The sequence below is a fragment of the Taudactylus pleione genome, unplaced genomic scaffold, assembly GCF_031769625.1.
Source record: "Taudactylus pleione unplaced genomic scaffold, aTauple2 ptg000225l, whole genome shotgun sequence".
NCBI lineage: Eukaryota > Metazoa > Chordata > Amphibia > Anura > Myobatrachidae > Taudactylus > Taudactylus pleione.
In genome coordinates, this window is record NW_028284627.1 from 3145844 (window position 1) to 3168681 (window position 22838).

At 42.1% G+C, this 22838-nt stretch overlaps 1 protein-coding gene across 3 annotated transcripts in view; it reads left to right on the forward strand.

Annotated features, from left to right (window-relative positions):
* Nucleotides 1–11014, forward strand: part of FERRY3 (FERRY endosomal RAB5 effector complex subunit 3) — a 70490-nt gene extending 59476 nt beyond the window's left edge. For all 3 annotated transcript variants that reach the window (XM_088478908.1, XM_088478909.1, XM_088478910.1), the window contains exons 12-14: nucleotides 2429–2486; nucleotides 5420–5487; nucleotides 10386–11014. In XM_088478908.1, coding sequence (XP_088335034.1) covers nucleotides 2429–2486; nucleotides 5420–5487; nucleotides 10386–10478 — 219 coding nt within the window. In that variant the 3' untranslated portion in view covers nucleotides 10479–11014. The remainder of the gene's footprint in view (nucleotides 1–2428; nucleotides 2487–5419; nucleotides 5488–10385) is intronic.
* The last annotated feature ends 11824 nt before the right edge of the window (nucleotides 11015–22838 follow it).

Consider the following 22838-nt stretch of genomic DNA (forward strand, 5'->3'; position numbering starts at 1 on the left):
CAAAGCTGAGTGAGGAAGAGGGGATTTTATTGGGTCAATCCAATTAGCCGCGAGGGGTGCGAGTTGCCGTTGCAATGGCGTTAAAACGCCAGCAATGGACCGGTACCTCGCACCCTTTGCGGCCCGCACTGAGCCCGAATTTGCAGAATGTTGCTCGCAGCCCTATGGGACTGCAAGCAAAATTCTGCGAATTCAGGCTGCCATAAGGTGCGGCCATTGTCGCAATGACTTGCGCCTGCGAGATCATCGCGGCTAATAAGATTAACTCCATAGAAGAGAAGGTATTCTCCGAAATGATGAGAACAACAACAATCATTCAAATGGGCTGTTTGCAGCAGACACGTCACAGAATGTGCACACATTTATATAACTCATTTAAAATGTTCTTAGGGGGGGATAGAGAGAGAGAGGCTGACTAAGTACACTATTTATCAACCGTTATTTATATAGTGCTTACATATTACGCAGCGCTATACAGATTATATTAGTCATGCATATCTGTTCCTACCCCAGTGGAGCTTACAATATATATTCCCCATCACACGGATACACACACTAGGGTTCTATTTTGTTTAACCTACCAATATGCTTTTGAAGTGTGGGAGGTAACCAGAGCAGCCAGAGGGAAGCCACGCTAACATGGAAAGAACATGAAAACTCCATACAGACAGAGCCTTGCTGGTAATCAAACTCAAGACCTCAGTGCTATGAGGTAGCATGCTAACCATCGCACAGCCATGCTTTCCTAGTAGGTAAATCAACAGCCTCAACTTCTGGTAACTGAGGGCTGTTCTAATAATCCCTCCTAACATGCAAGTCAATATCATACTATGGTAACTGAAATCCTTTACAATTATGGTCTGTTATTTGTGTAATTTGAGTACATGTAAACAAGCATGAAGTTAGCAGTGTTACCCAACTCCAGTCCTCAGCGACCTCTAACAGTGCATGTTTTCCAGTTCTCCTTGTTGGTGCACGGATGTATTCATTACTGGCTGACACATTTTAAAAGATGTACAGGTGGTGCTAATTATTTCACGTGACACGGAGGATATCTGTAAAACATGCACTGTTAGAGGTCCCTGAGAACTGGAGTTTGGAAATACTGATCATATACTGCTGCCAATGGCAGTTTGTTCAATAGTATGTCATAGTGCATGTATACAGAAGTCACCTAGACAACTTAATCTTGTATTCTCTTACAATGTATGTACCTCAGGAACACAGGACTGTGCACAGTGTATCTGATTGCTAAAACAGAGTCCTGTCGCCATGTACATACACATTAATGGTGCATTGGATTACATTGCATAAATAACCATTGTCTGCAGATTATACAGATCATCCAAGAAAAAATAATGCATAGGGGCCAATTCAATTAGCCGCAAGTTCCATCCGCGGAAGCGTTTGTTTACATTACCGCACCCTATGTGGAATAGCCTCTTGTCATCAAACACACTCCTGCGAGTCGCACAATTCAGTTGTAAAAGCCTATTTGTGGCAATGTTATGCGCTAATTCTACAGTGCGCGGCCTGGGAGAAGTACATGAAAAAGTGGGTAATGCACCCTCAACCTCAGAGAGGTGGCAAATAAGATTGGGTAACGGTAGAGAAGGCTCTTAGTGGTCATAAGCAAAGTGTTTCAAGTTGTTAAAGGTTTTATTAACAGTGGAAAAATTATACAAAGCAAGTGTTTTGCACCAATGTACAGCCTTTTTATTGTTTTTAAGCAAGTATCAAAAATATTGAGGAAAAAACACTTCCATCTCCCATCTGCAAGCTCAAAAACTAATTTCCTATCTAAACAACACCCCAAAACACACGTCCCACATAATTCAACCCTTTCTTTGATCTTTTTACAGAACGCCACCTGAAAAATGACTTGTGATTATTGCCCAGATTATGCTATTTAAATGCCTCCAAGTGCACTAATCATTGGGAGGGGTGTAGCAGGGCTTCTGACATTTTTACCCTGTCATTATGATTTTCCCTACTTTTCGCTCAGGTGCTGCAAACTAAAATCCGCGTTCACTGCTATTGAGAACCACGGGCGTGGGTTGGTGACCTGCGGTAATGTGCGCCAGCAGAACTCACGGCTAATTTAATTCGGGCCATAGTGATCTTTTTATTAATATTACAGGCCGTATGAAAGCCAAGCAAGCATCTTGTTAATATATTATGTTTACCATTTACAGTTAATTATTCCATCATAACCAAATAGCACTTGTCACAGGGGTCAGCTTTGTGGTGCTCGCTGCATATTATTTAAAATGATAAGATGAGGTCTGGTCCCTAATTTAATAAAAATAAATCACCTGCACAAGCACACGTACTCTCATGGGTGTGCTATATACAACTCCAACACACCCTCAGCACCTAATACTAATAATAAGCACTTCCTGACTGTATATTTGTTCTGTCTATCTAGGAAATGACTATACCATGGTGCCTGAAGAGAGCCGAGCTGGTGTTTAAGTGTGTCAAAGGTAGGGGAACTTTTGAACTTTAATGGTGCAACAGCTTATAAAGCGGCATCTCCCTCTTAACACGTCCCAGGGTTCCATTGTTCCAGTTTACAATCAGCGCCTGGATTTTTGTGTCCTCACAATAAATAGAAAAATTTATTTTTTGGCTTTTAAAAAAAAAAAAAAAGTGGGGGATTGAAAAAAAAGTTTTCTTGATGTTTGATTACTCTCCCTGGCAACAGAATTCCTGCAGCAACTTCGGCTCCTGGAGCTTTCCTGCAGGCGTCAGTTCTGTTGATTGTGTATCTGTGCTATGTACAGCAAGGTCAAATGAGGTTGTTAGCATCAGACTTTCCCACCACCAGTCTGTGAGCAATGCGCGCGGAGCAATTAAACATAGTAGACTGAGGCGATTATGAGAGCGTTTTTCTCACAGCTTTGCTAATGTGCTCGTTAACCGGAGTCCTGTGCATCATTTTTCTGCGCCCACTACATTGGAGTTTCTGCCGGGTGACATCTGGATGGCTATAATGCAAACGCACACAGAAAAAACGTTTTGTGGGTGTCTCATGGGTACTTAGCCAGTGTTATTTCTATTCCTGAGTCTTGCGTAAGCAAAGGGGACGTCAAATTCAGACAAATCTCCTGTACTTAGTATGGGGTAGCTGTAAGTGCCGACATTAGTGACTGCAGCTCTTGTGCACGGAAGAGTGCGGTGGTGCGATCGCATGGATGCGTACACTTTAGAACAGGCATATATTTAGATTAACATTCCGTTTGCAATACATTCGCATTCTATTACCAAACACGGTCCTCAAGGCACCCCAACAGTTCAAGTTTAAAGTTGCATACACACACAACGATTTTTTGAATGATTATCGTTAAACGATATTGTTTAACGATAATCGTTTGAAAAAATCATTCACTTTCTGAGTCAAACGATGAACGATCATCGTTCATGCGTGTTCATGTTTGTAGTTTGTAGTTCAGTCAGACTTGTCAATTCAACGATTTTCATTAAGTTAATATGCAAAAATCATTTGTAGTTCCAAAAAATCGTTCATTACACTTTAAAAAATCTGACAGATAATCTGACAGATAATCGTTCATAAAATCATTCATAAAATTGTTGGTAACAAAATCGTTGTGTGTGTATGCAGCTTTAGAGATATCCATGCTTGAGCACAGGTGGTTAAATCAAATTGACTGAGGTACTAATTAAGTCATCTGTGGTCAAGCATGGATATCCTTAAAACCTGGACTATTAGGGTGCCTTGAGGACAAAGTTTGAGAACCTCTGGACTAGACTATATATTTAAATGGAACATCTTATATACATGGAACAGTCATTATTTAATAACTTCTTAATCCCCTGGAAGACCAGCAAATTATTCCCCACCAATAACCAGTATTACACCTATCAATACCATTTTAACCCAAAAATACCCAACAGAGGTCAGCATATTCTTATTTAGTTACCAGTATGCTATCCTAAGCAATAACTAGCTGTGTCTATCTGTAACCTAAGGCATAGTACAGGCATGCAGCCATGGCTGGGCACTAATGGGTCACTCCAAAGTTGTACAATTACTTTCAAGAGTGAATACTGAGGACAGCATATAGTAATAAAGGACATCCTTCATGTTTTATTAGAGAGCACAATATAATACTTGCACAGTGAAAGCACTGTGGACACATGCCTTGTGCTACATTTACAATGGTCCGCATACTAGATTATGCCAGCCCTGTGCCCCCACACTAATCAGCACTCACCACTGCACCCCTACACTAATTAACTCTCACCACTGCACCCCCACAGTAATCATTGCTCATCACTGCACCCCCACAGTAATCATTGCTCATCATTGCACCCCCACACTAATTAGCTCTCACCACTGCACCCCCACAGTAATCATTGCTCATCACTGCACCCCCACACTAATTAGCTCTCACCACTGCACCCCCACAGTAATCATTGCTCATCACTGCACCCCCACACTAATTAGCTCTCACCACTGCACCCCCACAGTAATCATTGCTCATCACTGCACCCCCACACTAATTAGCTCTCACCACTGCACCCCCACAGTAATCATTGCTCATCACTGCACCCCCACACTAATTAGCTCTCACCACTGCACCCCCACAGTAGTCATTGCTCATCACTGCACCCCCACACTAATTAGCTCTCACCACTGCACCCCCACAGTAATCATTGCTCATCACTGCACTCCCACACTAATTAGCTCTCACCACTGCACCCCCACTGTAATCATTGCTCATCACTGCACCCCCACACTAATTAGCTCTCACCACTGCACCCCCACAGTAATCATTGCTCATCACTGCACCCCCACACTAATTAGCTCTCACCACTGCACCCCCACAGTAATCATTGCTCATCACTGCACCGCCACACTAATTAGCTCTCACCACTGCACCCCCACTGTAATCATTGCTCATCACTGCACCCCCACAGTAATCATTGCTCACCAATGCACCCCCACACTAATTAGCTCTCACCACTGCACCCCCACAGTAATCATTGCTCATCACTGCACCGCCACACTAATTAGCTCTCACCACTGCACCCCCACAGTAATCATTGCTCATCACTGCACCGCCACACTAATTAGCTCTCACCACTGCAGCCCCATACCCCACATATATCAGCGCTCACCAGAGCAAATTATCATTGCTTATTGACCTACTGATGGACACTGCAGGACATCATGTGAAGGGCCACTAACTATAAAATGCAAGTTGATCAAAGAACCAGTACAAGCTATTTTCCGCTTTTATCAACCTTTACAGACTGACAGGCAAATTGTCTGCGTTATTTAGTAAGACTACTATAGAAGGAAGAAGACCCCTCCCCTGTACACCTATTAACCACTCCCACTCTATGATGTCACTGACACACCCTTCATACATTATTTTTATCGTTTCTCTAGGTTTCATGATGGAAATGGTTTCCTGGGATGGAGGCGTCTCCCGGACCGTGCAATTTCTTGTACCACGGGTAAATTTAAAACTGACTGTTATAGTTTAATAGCAATACGTAAATAAATAAAAAGTATCAGGGATATTTGTATGACCTTTATTTCATAATGTTCAAAATAGCATGCATCTGCAACACTTATTGTATCATGTATGTGGCAGAGGGCAAACTCCAAGAAAAATGAACAGTAGTGACAAACCTAAAAGGACCTCCCTCCCGTGTACAGTGGGGGGCAGCCAATATTCATCCTACATCCGTGACATCATGGTGGCACAGAGTCGGGCGGAGGAGCGCCATCCCGATGACTAGATGTCGCATTGCCTAATTAGCCTCTTATGGTCTTGATGGCCATACGTATTTCCCAGGGTGCGTTATCACTTACCAGATATTGCCCGTTGTTCATTTGTTTCAGTGGGATTGGATTTTATATGGACTAGAAAGCTATTAAGGGCCTGATGCTGTGAGAAGTAAATTGGGCTTGCTTTGTTCATATTTGCCCATTGGCAGTGTTTTACGCACCGCAAGATGAGTGTGTACTTGCACCCACCCTGTACGAGGCGTATTTTGCTTACCAGAACGGCAATACAAAATACTGGCTGCTCGTAATCAACCTAATAGTTACTTGTAAAGGGGAGGGGGTTACTCTGAGCTAGAAAAAAAAAAATGTTTCCCCCCAGCACACTGCAAAAAGACTAGAATACTACATGATAATAGAAATTCAGAGATCTTTGTTGCATATATTTACAAATACATTGTTAAGCGACGGGCCACGTCAAGGCTTCTCTGTACCGGCGTCCTTAACGCTACATGATAATAAACCCACTCTGGGTCTATAATTGCATGCTGTAGTGCCACATGGTAACAGCACATACAATATAAATCTATTTAAGTTGAGAGAAAACTCACCTGAAGGTATCCCAGAGATCTCCAAATAGCACTACAGGAACCAGCGCACCCTCCCAATGTTGGTCCCATCCATGCCTCTCAGAACAGCAATACAAAATAGTGGTTGCTCATAATCAACCTAATAGTTTTTCACAGGTGCTTGTAAAGGGAGGGAGCTCTAAGCTACGTCCAGCTCTGCATTTGTGTGAGCACGCCCGTATTATACTACCGCTGTGTTCCATTACATGTTATACAACACTGAGATGCATAGAACCCACTCTGCTATATGCTATTCTATGTCCTGTGCCATGGTACTGTATTTATTTATTTTATTTATTACCAGTTATTTATATAGCGCACACATATTCCGCAGCGCTGTACAGAGAATTTCTTACCATTCATATCTGTCCCTGCCCCAGTGGAGCTTACAATCTATAATCCCTACCACATGGTCACACACATACACACTAGGGGTAATTTTTGTTGGGAGCCAATTAACCTACCAGTACATTTTTGGAGTGTGGGAGGAAACCGGAGCACCCGGAGGAAACCCACGCAAGCACAGGGAGAATATACAAACTCCACACAGTTAGGGCTGTATACTGCTTAATGATACATTATGCTACTCAGTGTACTATGCCATGGTACCTTATAGTGATTTATGATGCACTATGCTACTCTATGTCCTGTCCTGCAGTATACAGTTTAGCGTTTCCATATACTATTCTTCTGTGCCCTGTACCATGGTACACTACTCTGTGCTGCCATAAGCCACACCTCTATGTTCTGTGCTACGCTTTACTGCTCTACCATGCATTATGCTGCTATTTCCTGTGCCACAATATACTGCCCTGTTATGCCATATCCTCCTCTATGTCCCATACCATGGTATACTGCTGTGTGATGCCATATCCCATGATGCTGTGTCCTTTGCCACTGTATGCTATATAATGCCACGCGAATGCAAGGCTTTTCAGTTACTGACATGTATAAGGTGTGATGGCAGCTGGGAAAGCAGCTGTGTGGCATTTTATCATCAATATCAATGTGTCACGTCCCGCCCGCTGTCTGAGGATTGTGAAGAACTTTTAATACAATAAGTATTTGTTCGATTTCATGAAAACAACTTCCCCCTGCAACTGTCAGGCGTTTGGCTGGGGGCAGCTAGTCATATCTGTTCCCTAAGCACTCATTAACTTAGCAGGCGACGCTGTGACCAAAATGAAAAGGAAGCATCTCTCTCAGAATGTGCCTTTATTTCTTTGTCTGGTGAGACCATCTATATTAACAGGAAGCGTCCTTCAGAGCCGTCTAACACAATGACACGTATTCTCACATTGTCGACCGTCGGTCTCCACATACATGTTTGCGCTGGTCTGACAGGGAGAAAAGGAGTGTCTGTGTTAGTCGCTTTTAACCCTTCTCTCATGTCCCGAGCAGACCGGCCATGCAGCTTCACTTGCCCACCATACATAAGACTGGCACTAGCTTACTTAATGGGCCTGGGGTGTGGGACTAGCTTTAAAACTACATCATATGTACATTATAAAGTAGAGCTGCATCACTTAAAATACCAATGACACAATGACATGGTGTTATATACTTGGAATTGCCTGAAATGTACAAAAAAAATTTCTTCAGCCAATGAAAAGTTTGCTTTCATTTGCTAACTTCTAGTATAAAAATCCACTGAATCTGATTGGCTGCTATGGCCAAAACCAGCTTTTTATACAGTTACTTGTGGAACAGTTTTCATAAAAGTCTCAAAATATTCTCTATGACAGATTCCCAAACTTCACCATTACAGTCCAGGGTTTAAGATTATCTATGCTTGAGTCCAGATGGTTAAATCAAATTGATTGATGTAATAAGTACGTCACATGTGCTCAAGCATGGATATCCTAAAAACCTGGACTGTAAATGCAGAGTTTGGGAAACTCTGCCCTATTAAAAAATTGAAGCCCAGACAATCTAAAACATGCACTTGTGACGTGTCCTCGTTTTAGGTAATTTAAGTGGTTTATACAGGTTGAGTCTCCCATATCCAAATAGTCCGAAATACGGAATATTCCAAAATACAGAATATTTTTAGCATGACTGAGAAAGTGAGACCTTTACTTTCTGATTTTTCAGTGTACACAAACTTTGTTTAAAGTACAAAATTATTAAAATACAGTATAAAATAACCTTCAGGCTGTGTGTATAAGGTGTATATGAAACATAAATGAATTTCATATATGTACACAAACTTTTTTTGATGCACAAAATTATTACAAATAGTGTATAAAATGACCTGCAGGCTATGTGTATAAGGTGTATATAACACATAAATGCATTATGTGTGTATATTTGGGTCCTATTCCCAAGATATTTCATTATGGTATGCAATTCTTCCAAAATATGGAATATTCCGTTATCCAAAATACTCCTGGTCCCAAGCATTTTGGATATAGGAGACTCAACCTGTATATGTATTTTAAACAAGAAAGAAATCATATGATCCCCCTGCGTTATAGATAATGTCACAACCAAGACTAATTTTAGGTTTCAATCTACTGTAACAACTTCAAATGAGGTCTGCACCTGATTGCTTGATTTCATAATGAGTGAAGGGTAACATTCACCTTGCTATTTTTAAAAATGTCACATCTAGTACATTTAGTTTGCTGTGTCCAGCAATAATGCCTCAACAAATATCATTTGACGTAAGAATATTTGTTTTATTTTTCACTAGTGACCCACCCTGGCTATGCACGAGAGCAATTTAGAATTTATGGCGATAGTCTTTTTTAACTGAGGTCTTATAAGATTTCCTTGTAGTTGTTTTTCCTACTGACGTCAACACGAAAAGATTTAGGGGGTCATTCAGATCCACTCGCGAGCGGCAGTACGCTCGCAAGTGGGTCAATGTTCCCCACTGCGCATGCGCACGACGGAGGGACCTCCATCGTGCGCATGCGCGAGACCCGGCGAGCGACGGGCTTTCCATCGCTCGGGGTCTCGCACCAAAGGGGGCGTGCTGTCGATGTTGATTGACAGCACGCCCCCTCTGGTGGGCGTGCCGGGGGCGTGCTTGCCAGACGGAGGCGTTCCCATGGGAACGCCTACCGTCTGAAGCCGGCCCCACTGACATCACTAGTGATGTCAGTGGGAGTGATTTTGGCTCTGATAGAGCCAAAATCACTCCTGGCCTTGCGGCTGGGAAACCCGACCGCAGGGTTTCCCTCGCAAGTCCGATGGTCGTGATGGTCAAGACCATCGCGACCATCTTTTTGCACGCTCGTATATGCTGTGGGTGGTGACCCACAGCTATATGAGCGTCCAGGAGGACGCTCCATTTTAATGGAGGAGGGCCCTGATTCAGAGCGAGCGCTCTGGTCAGAGTGTCCGGCTCTGAATCAGGGCCTTAGTTTTGATGTGACACGCAAAAGGGCCACGTAATGTTCATGAGGAAAACAGTCTCCCCTTAGGTCAACTCCAGCCACTTGTCTGTCCCTGTGCTTTATTTATTGCCATGGCAAAGCAGACGCTTACCGGGATTAGGACTCGTTTGAAATACATTCTTACATAAATGAAATAGGAGCGGTAAAATAAAAAGGGAAAAACGTAAATTTTGTTTCAGTAAAGAGGGCTTACATCAATTTTTCTGGAGAAATCGAATAATACGTATCAATCTCTACATGGTATTAAATAAAGTCCATCATTGTGATTTATGGTTTAGGCAGCGTAACCCAAGAAAGCGCTTGGACGTCCATTTTGTTTCTTGGACTTGCTAAAATCGTCACTGTTCGGCTCCCTTTGGTCATACACCTAAACCTTTCTCCACAACTACTCTATAGAATAGTGAAATCCGTCCAGTGTTGTTGTTTTTTTCCCCAGACATATGTGTTTGAGTTAAATTAAATACCTGTTTTGTGCAGAAAGATAACCTTAGATAATTGCTATAAGGGAAACATTAGTCTTTTCAGCCACAGGTTAGTCATTTACATATCGATAAACATTTGAATGTGACTGATTTTACTTTATTTTTGCAGAATATCTCAGAAGAAATGTTCTATCAGCTGAGCAATATGCTGCCTCAGATCTTCAGAGTCTCTTCAACACTCACCTTAACGTCAAAACGCTGAGATGCTGAGAAACTGTTCTGTATGGACATTGTTTTTGAAATGTTATTGCACCTGTCACCTACACACATTAGTGGCAGCCATTTTGTGTGTAGAACCAATATTCACAAGAATACAGAGCAAGAAATCGATAGGAACTAGTGACATGCCTACAGAGCCGTAAGGAGGGCACCACGCCACATTGAAAGCCGCTGGTCGTGACCTTACAGCTTTCCTGGCAGACATCTTCCTTCCCCTAGGGGTGGTACCTGCCTCAATGACATTACTTGTTTTCAGGGCATATCCAAGAGACACTTATTATAAATAATGCTTAGGAGCCATTATCGGCCTACACAGAACAGGAGATGTGGATATTCAGAATCCAGGGTAATGCAGTAATAAATTTGTATTACTATTAAAATAAAAATACTATTATACATTCCTTTAGATTGCTTCAGTGTTGCATTGCTGGTTTCTGTGTAAGTCAGACTGTTTGAAAATATGATTACCAATGTTCCTTCCTTTGTCCCTTTCTGGCTGAAAATACATATATGAATAAACTACTCTGACTGGCAGTGCATTCTTGCTGAGACATGTAGCACCACTGCACCTGTGGAGTACCATAGGTTGCCTAGTCTGCTGTAGATTCTCTGACATTACAGTGATCCACACAATCAATTTGCCAGTTATTTATAAGCGGTGGTGGGTTCTCTTGCTTGACTTGAGGGGGGGCTGTCTAACAAATCTGAAGGTCTGAAACTCTGCATACCTAGGTAACATCCACCACTGTTTGTAACTAACCTAAAGTGCATACAATTCATACATGCCTACCCTCCCGGTTTTCGCGGGAGGCTCCCGATTTTTCGGGCACCCCCGGAAGGGTAGGCATTTCTCCCGCTTTCTGCCCACTTCCTAGTGAAGTGGGCAGAATGCGGAGAACTTCCGCAGCACTCGCGGGTCTCTGTGTAGGGGGTGGGGCTTAATGACGCGATTCTGCGGGAATCACGTCATTTAGCCCCGCCCCTTATGCAAATCTACGCCAATCGCGACAATTTGTCGCGAAGGGGCGGGGCCTAATGATGCAAGATGTCAGGCCCCGCCCCCATCACGACCCGATCTTTCTCCTCTCTCCAAGTCTCCCGCAAAAGAGTACTACAATGTAGGCAAGTATGGCATACATTGTATTGATAAACACATGCTGTAATTTGTAATTGTGGTTTATAATGAGGAAATATAAAGAGTACTTCTGATTCCCTTAATGGTAGTTGTTTAAGAACACACTTCAAATGTGCAGCAACCAATCAGCATTTGGCTTTTATTGCTGTATTGCAAGTTGTACTGCTAAAGGGGTACTACACCCAAACTGGATCATTTACTATTTCATGTTTTGGGGGCATCCTGCTTCCCTAGTGATAAGCCTGTCCTGGTAATGGACTCCGTGGTTACTGCGCAAGCTTGCCTACATAGCAAGCGGACACAAATTAAACTCTCTCGTGTCCCTACATTATAATCGCCGTGGCGATAGCAGTCTGTAGCTGTGGCAGGCAAGTTTGATTTTTGTTGGGCTATTATGCCACAGAGCATAGTGAAGACAAGCCATGATCCCAGGAGAGGTCTGAGTGTTCCCAAACTACTACATGGTATAATATGTATTTGGCAAGCATGTCCCTTTTAATTGTCTATGGATTATGGACCAGCGCCCTGTCCACTCAGGAAATCAAATCCAGCTAATTGGTGGCGTTTGCTGCCTTGAAAGGAAAAGAGGAAACCAGAATCTCTTCATCAGGATCTAAATATAAACAATGTCCTTTCTGGTGCAGGTTCCCCCAATTGAAGAGTCAATAGTACTTCCTAAATGCCAATTTGTTAGGTATTTGTCACAGGTCATTAGTCCAATCATATCCATGTCTTAAAGGCGACCCATCAGATACAACATACATCAAATCTGCATAAGCTTGTTACGCGTTTCACTGGACCACTCCCCTCTACTTCAGACCGTTTTTTGGCAAAAAAAATTCAGACAGTCAAAATCCGAAATCTTGGGGTAAGAATAGCACTATTTACTCCTTTGATCATTGGCATTAACTGTCTGAAAAAGCTAATAAATAACTGGCTTTTAAGAAGTACTAGGGCCGTAACTAGTGTAGTGCGGCCTGTGTCATGGCACAGGGCACCGCAGGACAAGGGGAGCTGTCAGGCCTGTCAAATGTCTGTTTATTATCATTCTCACTTGTAGCTTCCTCTTATTTCATCCCCAGCATCTCCTGGCCTCCCCTATCTCTTCCCTGGCCCTTTCCCATGAGGCCATGACCATTTTTTGGGTGCGTTATGTCCCTATTTGAAAAATGAGGGGGGGGGCACCAATGCTCTCTCTGGCACAGGGCACCAAAATGTCTAGTTAGGGCTCTGAGAAGTACTATTAACGCTTCAATTGGGGGAACCTGCGCCAGAAAGGACATTGTTTATATCACTTTAATTGCTTAATTTGTTATTAAAACATTTTTACAAGATCATTAAATAATGTCTGATTGAGAAGTGCATGTTACTACATTGAATTGAATATAATATTGTGACTTTTGTGTACTATATTACCAGTTCATTATATAGCGCACACATATTACGCAGCGCTTTGCAGAGATTTTATATATATGTATTCCTCCTGTACACGAATGCTGGGATCACAGAAAACAAATGTTATAGATGATCGGTAAATAACAATAAAATTGACCAGAATATGAATACGTGACACTGTTTTTTTTTTTTCCTTTCCTCTCATCGCAATCATATTTTTGTTCTTTATTTTAGAAGATGTATTTAGGGAAGTGAAATTGATATTTCCATAAATTTTGTTTGCAGTCTCTCAATCTTGGTTCTGTGACATGTGGGTAAATAGGAATTATGGGATGCTAAAATGGTCCCGTAAACCAGAAGCATTTATATCCGACTGTGATATATGACTTTAGTGACCAGCGGCTGAATCAACTCCCCTGCAGAATATTTATAGATAGGATGTATGAGGCTATACCATGCTTTGTTTCTGGGAGGAAATGATTTCATGATAACTTGCAGAGGAGTGATCACACATCTTGTCTACATAATTAGTACATGTATTTTAACCTTGGCATTTCATTTCCGCTTTCAAGTTTATCAAAATATCAAATCACTATTTTCCGGGGTTTTAAAAAAAAAAAAAAAAAGTAAACATTTAGACAGCAAAATATTTAGTTCACATTTTGTGATTAAAAAGGACTCAAATGTAATTATTCTGTCTGTAAAATTGTGAACTCCGAATTCACTAATAATAATCTCATAGAAGGCTGGTGCAAAAATACGCAGCGATCGCCAACTACTCTCATTGGCTGATTGCGTCTTGGTCCCTCCCTTTGACAGTCATCAATTCACTAGTGTGGGTGCTATATTATATGTAGTTGCAGTCATCTATTGACAATACTTAATTGATATTTTCATTTAGACTGCAGCAGGAAAGATTACCATTTATTTTTTAAAAGAGATAGCAACATATGTTATTTGATTTGTATTTAAAATTTATAACAGAAATGCAACATATTAATTCATTAATAAGTGTCCAGTTTCTTATGTATATAACATTTTCATTACATTATTATTGAATAGTTTGGAAATACCTCACTACCGTATGATCGTGTAATGAAAGCTCAAATAAGAAACATAGAATGGAAATACAAGTGATAATCCAAACAAGGAGCGCTATAAAAATCAATTTAAGAAATAAAACATCATAATACACATAAACACATATAATAAACATCAAACTGATGAAGAATATAGCTAGTTCAGAAAAAAAATTATATTTATCCCCTAGAGGAGATCACACATGTTGAGATCCTACACTAAGGGTCTCGACACTTGGCAAACTGATGGCCTATTAAGGAGTCGGAAGTACAGAAGATATTGCTGCTATACACTTTCTGAAGTCCGGAGCTATTTAGAAACATCAGCGGCTTCCAGCATTCAGCCTTTACCCTCCAATGCAGGGGAGGGCTTCACAGACGTCTGTTCCCTTCGAGCCAGCCGGTGTAAAGGTACTTTCTGCTCAGCTGATATTTGCAAATTGTTGTCTGCTGCTCCACACATTCGCATGGAATCAACCCAGTAAGATCTGGAGTATTTAGCATCTGACTTATGCTCTATTAAGCTGCCCACACACACAGCGATATTTTACCCGATCTGGCCGATTCCGACACATTGGGACGACAGATCATGTAAAATATGGCCAAATCCTGAGTAAATCGTGAGTCCCCACTCACGATGCGATGTGCGACCGTGCAGTAGGGCAGATCTAACAATCTAGGAGGCGATACACTGTGAAAGTCTGGATGCAGGAGAGATCGTATGAAGATTGGACACAAAATCGTGTGGAGATCGTGTGCAGATCTGTCAGAGAGAGTTTCAAGGGAAATCGTACACATCGGTTGGTGTGCAGATCGCTATGTGTGCGGGCACCTTTAGACCATATGCTTGGACTGTGAGGTCTGCAGACATATCATCTTGTGGAATTTAATAGCAGAAAAGGAGCTGCTTTTATGTTATACTTAAGGTGATTAGGTTAGTAACTTTTTTTCTGCACCTGAATTGTATATGGTAACATATACTAGTTTGTTTCATGACATTATTATATTGTGTACAATTAGAGTAATGCAACACTACCACTAACTACGAACATTGACATGCCGCATCTATAGGCTATTGTGGTGCCTACGTATATGCACAGTGCATACTTGTTTCTCCTGACATAAACTTGTTTTATATGCTAGTGGTGTAGAGCTGGACATATCGTGATTCGTGACATACGTCTGCCTTGAGCATATGCACGTCAGGGCGTATTCCCATGCTGGTTGATTTTTCTGCCCAAGTACCGGACACAAATGCGTCCAACACTTCATCAACCCTTAAAATTACTTTACACTATACGGTAGCCATTTTGTAGGTCTAAAATTTTATATGTAAAGCATACTGGCTTACTTTTGGAAAAGTATTTTGTGAGGTTTTGGAAGCAACCGCTATACGTGCTTCGCTGAAGTCATGTACTGGATGTGGCATAAAAGTGATTTACGCCCAAGTGTAAAAAAACGTATTTTGACAATAATAAACTATATATATATATATATATATATATATATATATATATACAGTCAGGTCCATAAATATTGGGACATTGACAGAATTTTCAGATTTTGGCCTCTATTCACCACAACAATAGTTTTGAAATGAAACAAACAAGATGTGCTTTAACTGCAGACTTTCAGATTTAATTTGAGGGTAATTGCATCCAAATCCGGTGAACGGTGTAGGAATTACAATAGTTTCAATATGTGCCTCCCACTTTTTAAGGGGCCAAAAGTAATGGGACTATCAACTCAAAAGCTATTTCATGGACAGGTGTGGGCTATTCCCTCGTTATTTCATTATCAATTAAGCAGGTAAAAGGTCTGGAGTTGATTCTAGGTGTGACATTTGCATTTGGAATCAGTTGCTGTCAACTCTCAATATGAGATCCAAAGAGCTGTCACTATCAGTGAAGCAAGCCATCATTAGGCTGAAAAATCAAAACAAACCCATCAGAGAGATAGCAAAAACATTAGGTGTGGCCAAATCAACTGTTTGGAACATTCTTAAAAAGAAAGAACGCACCGGAGAGCTCAGCAACACCAAAAGACCCGGAAGACCACGGAAAACAACTGTGGTGGATGACAAAAGAATTATTTCCCTGGTGAAGAAAAACCCCTTCACAACAGTGGCCAAATCAAGAACACTCTCCAGGAGGTAGATGTATATGTGTCAAAGTCAACAATCAAGAGAAGACTTCACAAGAGTGAATATAGAGGGTTCACTACAAGATGCAAACCATTGGTGAGACACAAAAACAGGAAGACCAGATTAGAGTTTGCCAAACAACGTCTAAAAAAGCCATTACAGTTCTGGAACAACATCCTATTGACAGATGAGACAAAGATCAACTTGTACCAGAGTGATGGGAAGATAAGAGAAGGAAAGGAATTGCTTATGATCCAAAACATACCACCTCATCAGTGAAGCATGGTGGTGGTAGTGTCATGGCGTGGGCATGTATGGCTGCCAATGGAACTGGTTCCCTTGTATTTATTGATGATGTGACTGCTGATAAAAGCAGCAGAATGAATTCTGAAGTGTTTCAGGCAATATTATATGCTCATATTCAGTCAAATGCTTCAGAACTCATTGGACAGCGCTTCACAGTGCAGATGGACAATGACCTGAAGCATACTGCAAAAGCGTCCAAAGAGTTTTTTAAGGCTAAAAAGTGGAATGTTATGCAATGGCCAAGTCAATCCCTTGACCTGAATCTGATTGAGCATGCATTTCACTTGATGAAGACAAAACTGAAGGGAAAATGCCCCAAGAACAAGCAGGAACTGAAGACATTTGCAGTAGAGGCCTGGCAGAGCATCACCAGGGATGAAACCCAGCGTCTGGTGATGTCTATGCGTTCCAGACTTCAGGCTGTAATTGCCTGCAAAGGATTTGCAACAAAGTATTAAAAAGTGAAAGTTAGATTAGGATTGTTTAGTTTGTCCCATTACTTTTGGCCCCTTAAAAAGTGGGAGGCACATATCAAAACCGTTGTAATTCCTACACCGTTCACCTGATTTGGATGTAATTACCCTCAAATTAAATCTGAAAGTCTGCAGTTAAATCACATCTTGTTTGTTTCATTTCAAAGCCATTGTGGTGGTGAATAGAGGACAAAATATGAAAATTCTGTCAATGTCCCAATATTTATGGACCTGACTGTATATATAAAATTAATTTTTACATAGTTGTTTAAGGCAGAGGTTCCCAAACACGGTCCTCAAGGCTCCCCAACAGATCAGGTTTTAGAGATATCCATGGTTGAGCACAGGTGACTTTATTAGTACCTCAGTCAATTTGATTTAACCATCTGCGGTCACCCATGGATATCTCTAAAACCTGAACTGTTGGGGAGCCTTGAGGACTGCGGTTTGGGAACCTCTAGTGTAAGGTCTGTCCCATCTCCATGCAGTGAAAGCTGAGCGTGCGCCCCAACGGCTCCCACTGCGAGTGATACGGGACAGACCTAGAAGAAGAGGAAAATTTGCCTGGTCAGGAGGGTATGGAGCATCATAGATGGGTGGTGTGAGGGCAGGATGGCATAAACACGTCATTGTGGCCCCAAAATTGTGGGCTGTGCATTGGGTGGCCGTCTGGACTGCCCACTTCACTCAGGAACTTCAATAGATTTGGGAGACTCCAAACCATTTTGTGTTTAAGGGAGTCTCTTACAATCAGGGATAGTTGGCAAGTATGCTTTAAAGACAAAACTGTTATGTTCTATACAGTCAGTGATATTTACAGTACCTAGGAAATGCAGATAGGCAATATTGGCTCACTGGAGAAATGCTGCAAAAAATTTAAATTAAAGTTTAAGACAGACTTTTAATACTGATCGTAATATACACATACAGTATACAGCCAGCTTCTACCACAGTGATATTTCAGACTAACTCAGATATTTAACTGTGGAACCATCTGCTAAGCTGCATTCCTGGGTGGAATTAGAGTATACAGTCTCAAGATAAAATATATTTGTTCTATAATAACTACTACTTATTTCACGTTATAAAGGGCAGCTGTCGCCAGTTTAGATTTTAGGACACATGCAGACTTCAATGCTAATTTGGGGGAAAGTAGGGTGGGCGAGCTAAATATATAAAGATCTGCTTAGGTTTTGTTTTATTAGAATTCACACGCTTTACAATGATCTCCTATTTTTTTCCTAAAGTGATATGTGTTGTAATATAAACTAATGGACACAATATCTTATTTGCAATGCAGTGGCCAGTGATCCAACATCTGCCATTCACAAGTAAATCTGATGTACACCTCATTCCCTGTAGAGAAAAAAAATGTGAAAAGGATTATGGCAAAAATATGGTAATTTCTCCTGTGCGTTTTGCTCTCCTGCTGATTTCCCCTGAAAAGCCCCATTATCTGTACTTCTTTTCAGGAGCCCCCCATTGTCTGCTGATCTGCAGTGGAGCCTCCTGATTGGCCCACCCTCATATCGCAGTGTGCAGTACACTAGTCAAAATGGGGCAGATCAACTACATCACTCTAAGAAGTGAATGTGCCATCGCCCTGGGTGGGGAATCGCCACTTTACATCACAATCCCAGAGATTCAAAGCTTTATTCTCTAACATTTTAAAAAGCAAGCTAGTGCTAATCAACCCCTGTATGCGACATTACACTAGACACATAAAATCTACTATTTCATTTTTTTGTTTTTGTAAATATTTAAATACAGAAATCTCCTAAAAAAGAAAAAAATGGAAAGATATTTGTATCATGCATAGGGCAGTAAAGATGCATTTGAAATCATTCCCATTGGGAAATGTGTATTCACATTTACTATGCATAATTATTGTCTTCTGAGTGAGTATCACTAAGTTCAAACTTCAAATCGTTTCTTGTGACTGTTTCATTATTCAGTATTGGGGAAATGGCAAGGTTATAACATCCTGTAGCCTATAAAATAATTTGAACGTCAGCACAGAATATTATTATTGCCATTTGAGGACAAGCAGTAAGAAAACAAGACTGAGCGATAACTTACAGACAGGACGGTAAGAGAACGCTGCTCGCAAGCTTACGGTCTATCGGGAAATAGAAGTTTTGTGCATGATGTTTAGTGCACTTATTGTGTGTTGGATCAGCCAGAAAATGGGAAAAGTGCTTAGTGGGGCTACAGTATGTGATCTAGACAGGAATAAGATGGTTGAATACAGGATAATGTAAGCTTGTACAAACTAGGGATGTGCGCCGGACCATTTTTGCCGGATTTGGTTCTAATTCGTCGTCCAGATTTGGATTTGCCAAACTGCGGTGACTGGCTTTGGATTGGGATTTGGATTTAGATTTTTTACAAAAATGTACAAAAAAAAGCTAAAATCACATAAATTGGGTTTTTTTCTTCCTAGAGTATTATTAACCTCGATAACATTAATTTCCAGTCAATTTAGAGCACCTCACAGCTTATCATATTGTTTTCACCATTATTGGCCAAAGGCTGCAGTGAGCTGACTGGTTACTAAGCAACAGAGCAGTGGCACAGACACCACAGTATAAAGCACATCTATGATACATTGCCACACAGCAGTGGCAGAAATGCAAAGTAGTGCAAGATGGAATGGTCCTTGGGCCCTCTCACCCACCTAGTGGGGTACGGCCAGCAGAATCACAGTACTTGTTTTCAAAGTGGGCTACGGCCCAAGGAGTCACAGTGCACAATCTTATTCACATTACACCGCACATAGTGCCCCTGATTTACATTACACCATAAAGTAGTGTTTATTATTTATGTTACGACACACAGTAGTGACCCTTTTACACAATGCCCACAGTAGTGACCCTTTTACACAATACCCACAGTAGTAATGCCCCTTATACAATGCCCACAGTAGTAGTGCCACTTATACAATGCCCACAGCAATAGTGTCCCTTACACAATGCCCTCAGCAGTGGTGTCCCTTACACAATGCCCCCACCAGTGGTGTTCCTTACACAATGCCCCCACCAGTGGTGCCCCCTATGCAGTGCCCTTAGTAGTAATGCATCTTTTAGTAGTGCCCCCAATAGTTATGCCCCTTGTAGTAATTCCCCCAGTGGTTGTTCCCCTAGTAGTATGTCCCCATTAGCAGTGCCCCCAGTAGTAGTGCCCCAGTAGTATTTCCCCAGTAGCATGCCCCCAGTAGTATGCCCCCATTAGTAGTGCCCTAGTATGTTCCCATCAGCAGTGCCCCCAGTAGTATGCCCCCATCAGCAGTGCCCCCAGTAGTATGCCCCAAGTAGTATACCCCCCCAGTAGCAGTGCCCCCAGTAGCAGTGCCCCCCCCATTAGCAGTGCCCCCATTAGTAGAGTCCCCAATAGCAGTGCCCCCACTAGTGTGACCCCATTATCAGTGGTGCCCCAAGTAGTATGACCCCAGGAGCGCCCCCTTACACACACACAAATAAAAAAGAAAAAAAAACTTACCTGAATCCCTGCTCCTGCCACCGTCCGCTCTGCTCTGCTCTATTACGCGCTGCGGAGGGAGCCGGAAGACAGAGCTCATGAGTGAGCTCCAACCGGCTCCCTCCAGCCAATGACAGTCTGTGTAACTCTCATTGGCTGCTATTACAAACACACAGCTGCCGCGGTTAGGCACAATGATCCCTATGGCTACATGCCTTTTCTGGAAAGTATCAGTGTGTTCCATCAACAAATAGATGTTACTGACAGCTTTGGGTCTCGTTTACATTTGTATGTAAGTCAGTATTATGACACGCCTCTCAGATGTAGCAGTACACGCCCACTTTACCGCCATGCTGATAGGTGCTGCTTTCACACTCTGCCTGACATGCGTTTTCAAAAGTAGGTATGGACTAAATGTTAGGACAAAGTGTCAGACAGCAGTAAGAGATTTGCCACATTGCTGGTCCGTGGGGGCTATGCTACGCATGCATGACCTGGAATTACTGGGTCACACAGACATACTGCACTGGTAGCTAGGTCTGGGGCTTCCAGGTTCATATTAATATTAATTTGTATAAAATGTAAAAAATAACTTTAAAAAAAAAAAACTTTTTGAAAAGGAAAAAAATAATTTACTAATAATGCATTTTTTTTTTTACTTCACTCATCTTTGTAGAGTTACCTAACAGGTCTTCCAGCTCACAGGGAGGATTCAGTTAGCCGTGGGATATATCACACAACGCAGTAGGTAGCGCGCAGGGTTCCCGCAGCTAACTGAATTGGGCCGAGCGATCAATTAGCTGCAGAGTAAACCATGTGGCTTATCGAATTTCCCCTATAATGTATGTGTGTCATGTGCTCTTTATGTACGTGTTAGACCAGAGCCGTAACTAGACTTTTTGGTGCCCTGTGCCAGAGAGAGCATTGGCACCCCCCTCCCCATTTTTTAAATAGGGACATAAGATAGTGCACCTGACAAAGGGCCATGGCCTCATGGGGAAGGGCCAGGAGATGCTGGGGATAAAAGAAGAGGAAGCTACAAGTGAGAATGATAATAAACAGGAAAATTGACAGGGCCAAACAGCGCCCCTTGCCCTGTGGTGCCCTAGTTACAGCCCTGTGTTAGACAATCTCCTTACTCAGCTCCTAAAAAACATTACTACACCCCCCCCTCATATACACACACACACACACACACACACACACGCATAACATTACACCATCCCCAGCCCTGTCTTTAGTTGGTCATGCAGTTGGGATCTAAATTAGGTTTATTAAAAAGAGGTCTAACAATTCCTTTCTTTAGTGGTTCAAGAAAAATGTCTGTCGGCAAAGAGCATGGCGCTATTTTTGTCCCTATCAAAGTCTTGTCTATTGTGACTGATAAAAGGTGATTTTGTTCTACAGACTGCACATGTGACGCGACAAACAAGAACATATGTATTTCTGTGTATCTCAACAATAATGAATCGGATGCATCTCAGATGCTTCTTTCCGTCAGTCCAATGGGTGTTATGGGGCAGCAACTGGACTTATGTATGTTCAGGAATCCTCTAATGGGCATTTATCCAGAGATGCAACCTGTTCTGAGTCGCATGCATAGCACTTGGATGCCATTTTCAGTCACTTTTCTTTCCCCCTACATGAGGGAAGTGTAAGCGCTGATAATAGCGCTAAAAGCTGCTCTAGCGGACAGCGGGCTGAGGGCAGTGCAGTCACAGTGGTTCAATCCTCCTTAGGCTGCTGCTCGCACCAGACTTATGTTCGCAGCCAGCGTACAGAATTTTGTCAGAGTTGCTTGAAACTCAGAATCAGGCCCAAAGTCTTGTTGTAACTGCCTGGGAGCTGCATGGCCCTCCCTACTGGAAAGGTAAGTACAGAACTGATGATAATGCAGACACAGACAGTGGATCTCAGTCGCAGGGAGGAGAAATGGGTTGAATGGGAGGATTGAGAGCACATACGTTCTATGGGTGGGGGATGGGGGGAGAAAATGTGTTACACAGGTGTGAAGGGATGAGTTAAGGCCTCCATACACCTGCCGGCGGATTGCGCGATTGGATACGATCGCGCAATTTTCCGCGATCCATCGCAGGAACGGTGAAATCCACCATGTTAAATTTCACAGATGTGCCAATCACAATCGTGTTACATTGTTTATAAACACATTCCATTGCAGTCAGATGTGATCATAGCGCATTGCCCAGGTTGTTTTTCCAATCACGATCATATTTAGATCGTGATCGGCAAATCTGTGCAATTCAACACATTAGATTCACCAATCCTGCGATGCCGGGTTGCAGGATCGCAACATTGCGGCAATCCGTCACAGATG